Source organism: Psittacula echo (assembly GCF_963264785.1).
Source record: "Psittacula echo genome assembly, chromosome: 24".
In the NCBI taxonomy this organism is placed as follows: Eukaryota; Metazoa; Chordata; class Aves; order Psittaciformes; family Psittacidae; genus Psittacula; species Psittacula echo.
This window is the reverse complement of record NC_137759.1, coordinates 4448334-4461791: the sequence shown is the minus strand read 5'-3', so window position 1 is coordinate 4461791 and position 13458 is coordinate 4448334. Positions and strand designations below refer to the sequence as shown.

The 13458-nt window shown below is 57.4% G+C and overlaps 1 protein-coding gene across 1 annotated transcript in view; it reads left to right on the top strand.

Annotated features, from left to right (window-relative positions):
• Positions 1–10937, top strand: part of ADAMTS10 (ADAM metallopeptidase with thrombospondin type 1 motif 10) — a 36702-nt gene extending 25765 nt beyond the window's left edge. Inside the window, exons 14-24 of the mRNA XM_080633976.1 lie at positions 725–827; positions 3181–3314; positions 4183–4306; positions 4836–4916; positions 6301–6464; positions 6840–6966; positions 7123–7252; positions 7881–8085; positions 8794–8970; positions 9593–9749; positions 10626–10937. Coding sequence (XP_080490102.1) covers positions 725–827; positions 3181–3314; positions 4183–4306; positions 4836–4916; positions 6301–6464; positions 6840–6966; positions 7123–7252; positions 7881–8085; positions 8794–8970; positions 9593–9749; positions 10626–10735 — 1512 coding nt within the window. The 3' untranslated portion in view covers positions 10736–10937. The remainder of the gene's footprint in view (positions 1–724; positions 828–3180; positions 3315–4182; positions 4307–4835; positions 4917–6300; positions 6465–6839; positions 6967–7122; positions 7253–7880; positions 8086–8793; positions 8971–9592; positions 9750–10625) is intronic.
• Positions 10938–13458: the final 2521 nt, after the last annotated feature.

The window sequence follows — 13458 nt, the reverse complement described above, 5'->3', positions numbered from 1 at the left end:
GGGAAATCCGAGCAGGACCACGCACGCCTTCGCCAGGCTCAGAGGGAGGTTGGGCGGGATGTACCTCCAGGGCTGCCGCATCGAGAAGGGGCCCAAAGAGATAACAAGGAAAAGGAGGAGAGATCAGAGGCTTCCAGCACTGACATGACAGCGATTGCCTCTCGCAGTGCAGGCCTGGTCAGGTGAGAGCAGCTAACAAAATGCAGTGTAGCGCCCTGCTCCCAGGGCTGAGGGTTAAACCGTAAGGGGAGCAAGGAAATAACTGCTGCAGGGAAGCTCAATGGAGCTTTGAACCTGGGAAACAGCAGCTTTAACATCCACAGGCTGGTGGTGAAGAAAATAGATGGCTCCCCACTGCTTATCCTGGGTTTTGCACATAGCTCTTAAAGGAGCCTTGGGTGATGTGGTCTAATGTGAGGTATCCATGCCCATGGCAAGGGGGTTGGAACTAAATGATCTTAAGGTCCTTTCCAACCCTAACTATTCTGATTCTGACTTTTTGCAAGAGCAAGTGTTGCATCAGCAGCTGCGGAAAAGCTTGTGCCATTAGTCTTCATACAGTGTCGCTGCAGGAGGGATGCTCCTGCCATACTGTATCAGTGTCCAGTTATGAGGGTTGGTGTCCACCTCCTCAAAGGGTTGGTGTTAGCCGCAGCCCCTGCCCTCCCAGCAGCCGAGGCAGGCTGCTCACACAGGGCACTGATGGCTGGTTGTGTGGCTGCAGGACTGCCCGCCGGGCTCCCAGGACTTCCGAGAGCTCCAGTGCGCCGAGTTCGACAACGTCCCCTTCCGAGGGAAGTACTACACCTGGAAGACGTACCGCGGAGGTGAGTGCGCGCTGTGCTCTCCTCCACCCTCCGCAGGGACAGGTCTCGTGGTCCAGGTGGTCTGGTGGGCAGTCACCATCTCTGCCAGCCCAGGAAGCCCGCTCTGTGTTCCTGGGTGTGCTGCCTCCCCTTCACACAACTATGGATCGATGAGCATCCCTCCACGTGGCTGGCCATGGCGCTTGCCCGTAGCCATCTCGCTGTGCCCCATGGCCTGGGTCACTTACCTCTTGTACAGTTCCCTGCCAGAAACAATTCCAGAGCTGTTCAGCTGTTTGTATAGAATCATAGAATCAGCAAGGTTGGAAAAGACCTTCAAGAGCATCAAGTCCAACCATCGCCCAGCACTGCCAAGGCCACCACTAACCCATGGCACTGAGGCCTCGTCTCCACGGGGTGTGAACCCTTGCAGGGACGGTGCCTGCAGCCCTGCCCTGGGCAGCCTGTTCCAATGCCTGAGCACCCTCTGGGGAAGGAATTGTTCCTAATATCCTCAGGTCTGTTTCCTTAAGTGCTGAAGGAGCAGAGGAAGACAGACAAGAGAAGGGAGTTGTTACTATGTGGTACCTGATGGGGAGAAGACAGGGCAGCACAGGCAGAAGGGATGGGAACTGATGGATGCTCCAAAGAGCAGCGCTCCCCTCTTCCCGAGGTCAGCCCTCCTGTGTCCTGCAGAAGTGTCTAGCGAGGAGAGGGGGCAGGAGGAGGCCTCTGTGACAGAAATCTCTTCATAATGAGAAAGAGCAGTGCATCTCCTCCATGTAGTTAATGAACTTGACTGGGGAAATCCTTCTCAGCTGTGTAAATAAGCACGGCTCCCAGCAGGGCTCCTGCAGCTGGAGCAGATGTGCTGAGGCTGCAGGGGATGGATCAATAGAAATGTAATAAAACTGCAAAGCAGTCACACAAAGAGCCCGATGGATGCCAAGGTGGAAGACAACCCCCAGGCTGGATCTGCCCTTGCTCAGACCCTTCTCTTCCCCAAGCAAGGCCCAGTGCTTTGAGACCAGGGGACAGTTGCCCATTTGAGCATTGGCCTGGCTCTGACATGGATTTTTGCTTTGGCTTTCAAAAAGCACCTTCCTCCCTCTCTGCTTCAGCTTTCTCTTCCATGAAATAAGATGATGAAACCTGTCTCCTTCCCAGGAGGCTGTGAGCATTGGCACAATTGTGTCAATGTGGATGGAGCTGGGGCCAGGCTGTTCTCAGGGTCATGCCTGCGCTGTCCCCCTTCGGTGGCCCTGGAGAGCCCAGGGTGCTGCACACGATGCTGGCTCTGCAGAAGGAGGGTTGATATCGAGCACCTTCTTTAAGGGCTTGCCCAGGCATCCAGCTCGACAGCCTGCCTCCAAGCTGCTGAATTCCCCTCTCCTGTCTCCTCCTGTTCTTCCTGCTTTGCTCTTTCTTCTTTTGGTGCTCCCAGGCACATCGGGGCCGTCCCTCCCTCCGTCTGCCTGTTCCATGCGCTCTGTTGAGTTGCAAGCTCTGCAGACTTCTGTTGCTCCCAATCTAGGTGCTGCCCAGCTCTGGCACACAGCTCAGAACCGCTGCTGGGGCCTGCAGGAGTGAGCTGCCATGGCTGAGGTGTGAGGTTCTCTGCCAGGGTCATGCAGACCCTTGGGTCTCCAAGGGATGCCCAGGAAAGGCAGCAAACACCATGATCTGCACCAGCATTTGACGAAATCCAATGGCAGGAGGCAGGAGACTGCTCTGCTCAAGTGTCTCCTTCCATAACCAGTCCCATGTCCTGCTCCCAGGCACCATAAGCCAATATCCAGCTAGACAACCTCTGTTCCTTGTATGGTACTTTGGCAAGGGCGGTTAGGAAGCAGGTATTTTAGCTATAACCTGAGCATCCTTCTTCTTTGTCCTCATGCTGCTGTCATCACCTTTGCTATGAGTGACTCAGAGAAGCCTTGAACAGAAGGAAGTGGTTGCTCTGGTCTAGTAGCTGAAAAACCTTGGAGGAGTTGCTTAAGAGCTGCTGCCTCCGTTTCCCTGCCTGTAAAATGGGCACAAAGGTGTCAACAGCCCTTGTAAAGTGCCAGGAGACGCAGGAGTGACCAACACCAGATAAAGCCAAGTCTGTTTCCTTCCCTGTCGCGTACAGCCCGTGTTCCCCAGGCTGTGCACAACGGTCAGTGTCTCCCCATGTGTCGGTGTCCGGTTCAGAGGTCTTGGTGCTGATCAATAAAGAGGTTTCCTGCATCCCTCTGTGGGTCCCTCCACTCAGCAGGCGCAGGATGGAGGCTGGGGAAAGCCAAGGATAAGGCAGCCCTTATCCAGGTCTGGCTCCCCCCATCTTTCCTCTCTCTCGTTGGAGGCATCCTTCGAACCTCTGCTTCTTTCCCAGGGGGTGTTAAAGCCTGTTCCCTCAACTGCCTGGCCGAGGGCTTCAACTTCTACACAGAGCGAGCGGCGGCCGTGGTGGACGGGACGCCGTGCAGGCAGGACTCCAATGACATCTGCGTCAATGGGGAGTGCAAGGTGCTGGGACACACTCGGGATGGGGATGCAAAGGCAGACCCTCGGGCAGGAGAGTGCTGCCCTCCCCCTGCCTGCACAGCCATGGGCATCCCTCTGCCCGAGCACCCAGTTCACCCATGGGAGCAGGAGCACATTCACCTCTGTGCTTGCGCCCGTCCCCTCTCCATGCACCGGGTGTCACACTGGCCTGTATTAATGATGGGTCCCTGCATTTACAGCCCATGTAGACCCAGGCACTTGATATTTCCCTTGAAATGGGATCTGGAAGGCTATAAAAGTTAATTATAAGGAAGCGCTGTGGGAGTGGTGAATGTTGCCCAGCAGGCAAGCAGACAGGCTCCCTCCCTGGCTCTGTCTCCCTCCCTTCCTGTGTCTCTGGGATCTTTTGGCCTCTATGGGGCTGAATCTACTGTGGGACTAAAGGGGGATTGCGCCAGAGGTAGCCACAGCCGTGCTGGTGACGCACATCCTAACCCACGTGCTGTGGCAATGGGGCAGAGGTGGAGGCTTCCCATGGGCTCACTACCACAATGCTGGTGCTGCCCGGACATGGCTCTCCTTGGGCAGCTCCTCCAGCTCAATGCAGGCACCCTCACCTATGCCTTATCCCACAGCCATGGGTTTCCTGCTTGTCCCCCCACCCCAGCCTTGGAGACAGACCCCCCTGGGCTGTCCCCAGAGACTGGGGACAGAAAGATGGGCTTGGGCAGAGGGGATGCTGCTAAGCACTGCCTGGTGTACAGTGCAGTGGAGGGGATTGAGATGGAGCCCAGGGATGGGCTCCCTGCGATGCTGCAGGCCAGCTCTGGGGAGGACAAGCCCCCCACACACACCATAATGGCTAATTCCCTGCTGCTCCTCCCTCCAGCACGTGGGCTGCGACCGTGTCCTGGGCTCTGACTCAAAGGAGGACAAGTGTCGTGTGTGTGGTGGAGACGGCAGCTCCTGTGAGACCATTGAGGGTGTCTTCAACCAGTCCCTGCCGGAGGGAGGTAGGGAGCAAGCAGTCGGTGTCACTCACCCTTGAGTCCCTCCTCAGCTTCACCTGCTCCTGGGGACATGAGGGACAGGCAGGGGCATATCCCAGAGAAACACCCCAAAGGATAGGAGCAGGCTGCAAGCAGGGAGCAAACCACCAACCGAGCCATGCCCCAGACACTGCTGGCACCCAGGTTCCTAACACAGAGCACCAAGTTCCTTCCCTCCTCCCCAGCTCCCGCTGTCCTCAAGCCAGGCTGTGGAGATGCCCATGGAAATCCCAGCTCCACAGCACCTCCCCAGCAAGGCCGGTCCCATCACAAGAGCTTGCACTGCAAAGTAAGAAAGCCACTGTCCTGGTGCCATGGTGCTTTCTCTTTTCAGCTGCAGTAGGTGGCTGAACAAACCCCTTTCCACTGCCAGCACCTCGGTTGATGTTTAACCCATGGGTCACAGGGGGGCTTCACACTCTCATCCCATCCAGGGCAGGGTTGGCTCTGGGCTCGAAGGCTGAGCATCACTGCTCACTCGGTTGTCTCACAGGTTACGAGGAGGTGATCCAGATTCCCAAAGGCTCTGTCCACATTGACATCCGGGAGCTGAACCTCTCCATCAACTACCTAGGTGAGCTGGGGCTGGGGGATGCTGAAATCCCAGCCAGACATCCCTTGGTTCTGCCATTTCCCTGTGCTTAATAGGGGGTGGGAAAGGCTTAGCAAGGAAAAACTCCCATTGCAGCAGAGGACGGGGCTGGGGGTCCCAGCTTGGGGTTTGGAACAGAGGAAGGCAGCAGGACCTGCTGGCAGGGCGCCATGTCCCAGCGTGTCCCAGGCCCTCGCAGTCTTGCTGTGGCCATGCCTCCATCCTGCACTCGATGTCCAGCGGCGTAACCCTGAGCAAACCCCACACCCGTGTTCGTGGTGCTGGCTGTGGCTCCCTGGCATCCCCCCTCCGCCAGCATGTTGGGCTGGGGGTTAAAAACAGACCTGCTCACATTTTCCTTGGGCTTAATTTTCCAGCCAGACTCTGGCTCGTTTTCACAACGGGCTCTTTCCTTTCCCCACGTCTTCTCTTTGTGTCCTCCAGGTGATGGGCAGTGCTCGCGGAGGGGTGGGCAGGGTGCTCACTGCTGCCTTGATGCCGGGTGCCTCCGCAGCAGCTCTTCAGGAGCAGGAGCCTGCCTGGATGTGGGAGGTTGCAGCGGGGCTCTCCTGGCAGCATCCCTCCAGGCCAGGTGCCTTTGCTGTGTTTGGAGATGCCCACATCCCTCCCTGCCCAGTCCATGCATACTGGGGACTCCTTTTGTCCATCCACACTGGATCTGGGTGCACTGGAGGCACAGCCCAAGCTCGTAGCACTGCCACCAGTCCCTCCCACTCTGGGATCTGTCCCTGCACACCCGTGGGAGCAGAGGGAGCATCCTCCATCCTCACCACTGCGAAGCATCCTCCCCGCCGCACAGCATCATGGCGATGGGGTCGTTGCCAGCAGGCAGGGCAGGAGTGAAACAGAGCTGGTGTGGACCGCAGCGGGTGTCGGTGGCAGGGAGCAAGCCGGGAGAGCGTGGGAATGCGAGCGGGAAGCAGGAACGAGCCGATCCCCCTCTAGCGACTCGCTTGGGCAAGCGCAGCCAGGCTGCAGGGGACCGGCCTCCTCCAGCAGCCCCGGCTGCACAGGGGGATTGGATTCATGATGGCGGCCGTGTGTCCCCATCACGGGCTTCACGATGGGTGTCCCCATCACCACCCCGGGCAGCTGGCGGAGCTCCCCACAGCATCACCCTTCCACACTGGTGGACAGGCTGAGACAAGGCGATGGGGACGTGAGTCCCACTTCTGCAAGTGACTTCCTGGGCGACCCTGATCCAGGCACATCCTTTATTTGCTCCACCTATTCCCTCCGTGTAAAATGGAGCTGATGATATTCACGCTCTGCTGTAGCAGTGCTCTGGGCCTGAGCTGGGTGGGTTCAGTCCTCCTGCCAACCCTTGCTCCCCTTGCCCTCGCAGCGCTGAAAGGGGAGAGTGGCGACTATTACATCAATGGGAAGCTCTCTATCGACCCACCACGACGCTTTGACATCGCAGGCACAACGTTCCACTACAGGAGATCCCCAGATGAGCCTGAGTCCCTGGAGGCCTTGGGACCCACTAACGTCACCCTCTTTGTCATGGTTGGTAACATGGTTCCCTCATACCCCCACCTGCTATGGACCTTGCTATGACGACATGGGATTGGAGCTAATCAACCCATGTCCTTGCTATTTGGAGTAAAGGGACACAGAAATCAGAGGTAAATAGGGCTAAATTCTCAGGACTCCCTGAGAAAGCCAGGCTTTGGAATGATTCTGTCTTTTAAGTGCATAGGAAATTGTTCTCTGGTCAGGTCACCATCACTGGTGACTGCTGTGTCAATGCTGGGAAGGAGCAGAAATTTCAGCTGCACTGGACTTTAGAGAGGGTGCTGAGGTTGTGGGACCCTATCAGGATGCTCACAATCATGCTGGGCTTCGGTGGCACTGATGCCTTGGTGGTGACTTTCTCTACAGGTCCTTGTCCGGACAGAGCTGCAGGGGATCCGGTACAAGTTCAACGCACCCATTGGCAGGGATGCCTCCAACCAGTATTCCTGGCACTACACCCCATGGACAAAATGCTCAGTGCTGTGTGCTGGGGGTAAGGTTTGACCCCGTGTTGGCTTGGGGGGGCTTGGGTGCAGTGACAAGTGGCTGCTCTGTCACATTGCCCATATGGGAGCAGAGCGCTGCAGCCTGCCTCAGCTCTGGCCTCAGGACCCTCCTCTCTTTCCCCCTTACCTCTTTGTCTTGACAGGCAGCCAGATCCAATCCGTGGTGTGCAGGAAGCTTTCCGATGGCTCAACTGTCTCCAACCACTTCTGTAGCCCTGAAGCCAAAATGCCCGAGCGGCAGCGGCCGTGCAATGTGGAACCGTGCCCTCCGGCGTGAGTACCATGGCTTGGAGGGATGCCGGGTGGAAAAGCCAGTGTGGAGGAGGGTGAAATTCCCCCCTTGCTGCTATCCTCAAGTCAGAGTCCCCTGCACAGTACCCAGGGGTGATACTGCCTGGCTGGAGCAGCTCTGTTGGGAAGGGGCAGGGCAGTTTTCTCCTCTGTGCCCCATCATGGGTACAATACCTGCACATCCCGAGTGCATCACTGCAGGGAAGGGGCAGTGGAGGTACAAGGAGCAGAAACCTGTGTCCATCTCAGTGCTCTGTGCGCGAGGCTACACCGTGCCTTGCTGGGTGAAAGATGCACATGTTGTGATGGCTGAGGATGGTCTCTGTAGGTGACCGCCTCCCTGTGCTGCTGGGCTTCTTGCAGAAAGGAGCCCTCCCCATCTGGTCCTTTGGTGCAAAGCAGATGCTCTGTGCAGTCCTTCCAAAATTGGCCCAGCCCCAACTTGGCTGGTTCCTGCCCCTCTCTGGGAGGCGAAAGGGAGATGTGAGAACCATGGTTCAACCAGAGCTGCCTGGGAGACTGGAGGAGGAATAGGGCTGTGTACAGGAGTACGGGGACAAGCATGTTCCAGTGTGCCCCTCACAAGATTCTCTGTTGTACCCGTCCCCAGATGGGTGATTGGGAACTGGTCTGAATGCAGCAGAAGTTGCAACGAAGGCGTCCGCACACGCAGCGTCTTCTGCAAGCGTAAGATCTCTGCCACTGAGGAGAAGACCTTGGATGATGCTTCTTGCACCCATCCACGGCCAAAGATGCTGGAGCCTTGCAATAACCAGACGTGCCCTCCAGAGTGGGTTGCCCTGGACTGGTCTGAGGTGAGTGCAGAGCGTCAGCCCTCACCTCTCTGGTGCCGCTGGTCCTTCGGAAGACAGCAGCAATCTCTAGGTCAGAGCATCGGTGACAGCTACTGGCCATGGGGAGTGCAGTGTGGGAAACCGTCTTGTAGGTCAGGAGAGAGGCAAGGTGGGAGCACTGGGAGGCAAGGCCAGTGCAGTGCTGCCTCTCTTTGCTGCATGTGCTGTTGAAGCAAGTCCAGAGGAGGCCACGGAGATGCTGCGAGGGCTGGAGCAGCTCTGCTCTGGAGCCAGGCTGAGAGAGCTGGGCTGGGGCAGCCTGGACAAGAGAAGGCTCCTGAAGGGGAGACCTGAGAGCAGCTCCAGTGCCTAAAGGGGCTGCAGGAAACCTGGAGAGGGGCTTTGGACAAGGGCCTGGAGGGCCAGGCCAAGGGGAATGGCTTGAACCTGCCAGAGGGGAGACTGAGCTGAGCTCTTAGGCAGAAGCTCTTCCCTGTGAGGGTGCTGAGGCGCTGGCACAGGGTGCCCAGAGAAGCTGTGGCTGCCCCATCCCTGGCAGTGCTCAAGGCCAGGTTGGACACAGGGGCTTGGAGCAAGCTGCTCCAGTGGAAGGGGTCCCTGCCCGTGGCAGGGGTTGGAGCTGGAGGAGCTTTAAGGTCCCTTCCAACACAACCCAGTCTGGGATCCGATGGTTCTGCGATCCCAACCCTGTGTGTCCTCTCTTTGCAGTGCACCCCAAGCTGCGGGCCCGGTTTCCGCCACCGCATCGTCCTCTGCAAGAGCGGTGACCACAGCACAACTCTGCCCCCCTCCCAGTGCCACGAAGGCTCCAAGCCCCCGAGCAGCATGAGGTGCAACCTGCGGCGCTGCCCACCTCCGCGCTGGGTCACCGGCGAGTGGGGAGAGGTAGGGACAATCCTGTCATGGGGTTACTGAAGGAGAAGGCTCTGCCTCCCCAGCCATTCACATCCTAGTGCTCATGAGGCTTTCACCTACCAGCAGAACCCAATGTGGCCACCCCAACTGTCTGGGGGCCAGCAGGACTCCATGGTGGTGTTCTTTGCCCCTCGTTAGCTCAGGAAGGCCACTGTGATGGTGGCCCGAGTGCCACCCATCAAGAGACTCCCTGGGAGACTCCCAAGCCTGGCAAGGGACCCACAGAAACCATTGGGGGACCCCACAGGTGTCTGGGGGGCAGCAGGGCAATGAGGATGGGAGTGATGGGCTGCAGAGGTGGGGCTGCTGCTACAGCCCAGCCCGGTGGCACTGACAGTGCCCCCTTCCCCTAACCTGAGGGTGACATCAGGGTGCAGGTGGTTCAGGGCTGGATTCATTGATCCTTGCTGAGTCCTGGAGGTTTGAACCAAGCTTTTCGGGATGCGGGGCCACTGCTCCGCTGTGCTGGTGTGGGGAGGGACGGCTGCATCCAGCACCCGTTGCACCTCTAAGACGTGGCAGTGCTCTCTCCCCCCGGGTTAGCAGAGCCGTGGTGGCTGCTGCAGCTCCGTGCTGTGCTGTTTCCCGGCAGTGCTCTGCACAGTGTGGCCTTGGCCAGCAAAGAAGATCCGTCCAGTGCCTGGCTCATACTGGGCAGCCGTCCAGCGACTGCGTGGAGACCCTGCAGCCTCCCGGCATGCAGCAGTGTGAGACCAAGTGTGAATCAGGACCTACAGACAACCCTGAAGGTGAGGGAGATGGGGCTGGCCTCGGGGGCTACGTGGGACAAGGACATCAGAGTCAACACAGCCCACAGTGGGCTCTTGGTGCTGGGCTGTGGGGTCCGGCTCTCCATGGGGAGACCTGACGCTACCCCTTCTGGTCCCAGGCCAAACTGGCATGCTGTGACCCTGCTAAATGGAGTAGCGCACCTTGGCAAGGAGAGGCTTTCAGTAGTGGGGTCCTTCAGCTTGTGCCTTCATGGCAAAAAGCCCCCAGGAACTGGGCTTTGGGGTGCAAAATCTTGCTTCGCACTGGGTATGTGCAGTTCTGGTGTCCTCAGCATAAAAAGGACATGGAACTGTTGGAACAAGTCCAGAGGAGGCCACGAGGATGATCAGGGGCTGGAGCACCTCCTGTATGGAGCCAGGCTGAGAAAGTTGGGGCTGTTCAGCCTGGAGAAGAGAAGGCTGCGTGGAGACCTCAGAGCAGCTTCCAGTGTCTGAAGGGGGGCTATAGGGATGCTGGGGAGGGACTCTTCATCAGGGACTGTAGTGATAGGACAAGGGGTAATGGGTTCAAACTGAAACAGGGGAAGTTTAGATTGGATCTAAGGAAGAAATTCTTTACTGAGAGGGTGCTGAGGCACTGGAATGGGTTGCCCAGGGAGGTTGTGAATGCTCCATCCCTGGCAGTGTTCAAGGCCAGGCTGGACAGAGCCTTGGGTGCCATGGTTTAGTGTGAGGTGTCCCTGCCCATGGCAGGGGGTTGGAACTGGATGATCTTAAGGTCCTTTCCAACCCAAACTGTTCTGTGATTCTAAGATTCTATGATTCTATGTCTCCCTTGGGGGCTCCTCGCCCCCAAGGTAGTTGTAACCCTTCTTCCCTCTGTCACCCATCCAGAGTGCAAGGATGTGAACAAGGTGGCCTACTGCCCGCTCGTCCTGAAGTTCAAGTTCTGCAGCCGGACCTACTTCCGACAGATGTGCTGTAAAACATGCCAGGGGCACTAGGGACCCAGCGTGACCCCCGTGGGATAACTGGAAGGCAAAAGCTCTGCCGAAGGGCCACCAAGCCGTGCCCTTCCTTCTCCGTCCCGGCAACGTCCCCTGGGTCCAACACAGACACTGGTCGTGCTTCCAGTGTGGGAGCCGGCGTCACCCAAACCCGTCCCCTAAAGACACGCACCCTTCGCCCCTGAGCTTCCCAATGGCAGGCTCCCAGTTAAATCCCTGCCAGCCGCCAGCGCGACAGGAGCCGGCCGATGGGCGGTGGGAGAAGCTGGGCCCAGCGCAGCAGCGAGGACGTTACTTGAAATTCTGACTTGTTATTTATTAGTAGCAGACCCAGGTCCTGCAGCCACCCAAGAGGCACCGCTCACCCCGCTCCTGCCTCGTCCTGTTCCGTGCCCCTGTTCCCAGGGCATCTGGTCTGCAGTGGAGCATCCCCGGGGAGGTTGCTGCCTGTCCCTTGGGAGTCCCAGGGGAGACAAGGAGGAGGTTTGAGGTGCCACAGGTGACGAGCGTGGCTTGTGGCTTCTGGGTGATGGATGGAGATGAGCTGCGGTGGGGAATGGGTTTCCTTGGTTTGCATCCTGTCACCTTGGGACATGCAGGAGGGGACAGAGAGCGGGTCACTCAGTGAGCAGAGTGGTGACACCAGTTTAACTGGGAGGGGGGGTTATTCAGACTCCCGTACTTGGATTGGGATGTCCCCCTAGTTTTCCTTAAAGCCCTCGTCACTATTACAACCATTTTTGCTTGCAGAAACACCTCAAAGCATGAGCTGAGGTGAGGGCCAAGGCGTGCTTGGGGTTGCAGTCACTGAATGGCATCAAGGACACTCTGGCCTGCAGGAAGCAAAGCAAAGGAGGATGCAGGACAAGAACTGTCTTGGTCACAGTGTCCCCATTGCTGAGCCGTGACTCAGGACCAGTCTGCCCGGTCCTGGCAGGTCCCACCCCCATGAACGCTGCAGCCTCCATGGCTGCTTTGCCTCCAGAGGTGCTTTACTTCCAAAGGTGCTTTGCCTCCAAAAGGTGCTTTGCCTCCAAAGGCAGCCTTGCCACACGCTGCTGTGGCCTTGGGGTGCTGGTCCCACTGCCACCAGCTCCTCTGCCCTCAGGAGACCTCCAGTGATGGGAAAAGAGCAGGCTTGGAATTCCTTCAAGTCATCTCCTGGCCCGTGTCTTCTCCATGGGCCACCACAGCCTGTGGAGGACACTTGAGTTTCAAGTTGACAAAACATAACGCTTTTTGTTACCATTATTGTTATTCTTCTCAGGCCTTTCTCCATCACAAAGAGGGGGAAGTCTTGTCCAAAGCCATGTTCTGTTCCCCTGGGGGGTCATCCATATGCTGTGGGGAGGTGGACAACCCTTTTTCCCCAGGACAGACCTCTCCACCCATCCAGTCCCCATGTGTTATCTACCATCTTCACCCTCTTGTCAGCCTCTCTGGTGCTCAGCAAAACCCCTGTTTGGCTGTCAAGTGGGCCTTCATTTGTCTTCCTTCCCGGTGCCATGCTCCGTTCTGACATGTTGGGGAGGGGAGGGGGTGTTCTCACCTTTTTATATAGATATATATATAATGAAAAATGTTTAACATACTAACTCTGAGGAGGAGCGACGTAATGGCATGATTTATAATAAAGGAGTAGCTACGATCCCGGGCGCAGCTTCTGGTCCCAGTCTTGTTTCTCGGGTGCTGAGCCTGGGCTCTGGGCAGCCCCACATCATGATGCTCCTTATGCTGACAGAGGGGTTTGGGCATCAGAGGAGGGTTTTCCCTGCAGCCCAAGTGACCGGAGCAGGTAGGAGAGATGGAGATTGGCCCAGAGGTGCTGCATGGCACATAGGAACAGGCTTCTGTTTGGCAGAGCTCTCATGGGTTGGCTGTGCGCTCTGGGGGTGCACAATACCCATACTGGTAATGCTGGTTTGGGATTTTAGGGGTGGGTTGGTTGAAGAACTACATGTCTGAAACGCCACTGATGCTTCCCTGTATCCCTTGGGAGTCCCAAAGGTTTGTGCCATGTCTCGTGGCTCTGGAGAACCAGAGAACAGAATTTAACAGGGTCTGTAGCAATAGGCCAAGGGGAATGGCTTGAACCTGCCAGAGGGGAGACTGAGCTGAGCTCTTAGGCAGAAGCTCTTCCCTGTGAGGGTGCTGAGGCGCTGGCACAGGGTGCCCAGAGAAGCTGTGGCTGCCCCATCCCTGGCAGTATTCAAGGCCAGGTTGGACACAGGGGCTTGGAGCAAGCTGCTCCAGTGGAAGGGGTCCCTGCCCGTGGCAGGGGTTGGAGCTGGAGGAGCTTTAAGGTCCCTTCCAACCCAGTCGGGGATTCTAGAATTCATTTTGGCAGGTGGTTTCCTTTGAAAATCTGTCCTTTGCTATTAGACAGGAAAGGAAATCAAAGACTCGTTTACTCCCCCTTTTTCTTAGTACTGATATGTAGATCTTCCTCTGTGAGGTTCAAGCCTCACAGCCTTCAAGCCGAGCATCCGCCAGCACTGACTGGCTGCCCCTGGAGGGGGGACACATCAAAGTGTCATCTCGGAAGAGGGTGGAGGTTGTCACAGAATCATAGACTCATGGAATGGTTTGGGCTGGGAGGGACCTTCAAGGCTCATCCAGTTCCAACCCCCTAGCAATGAGCAGGGACAGCTTCCACTGGATCAGGATGCCCAGAGCCACATCCAGCCTGGCCTCGAATGTCTCCAGGGATGGTGCATCCA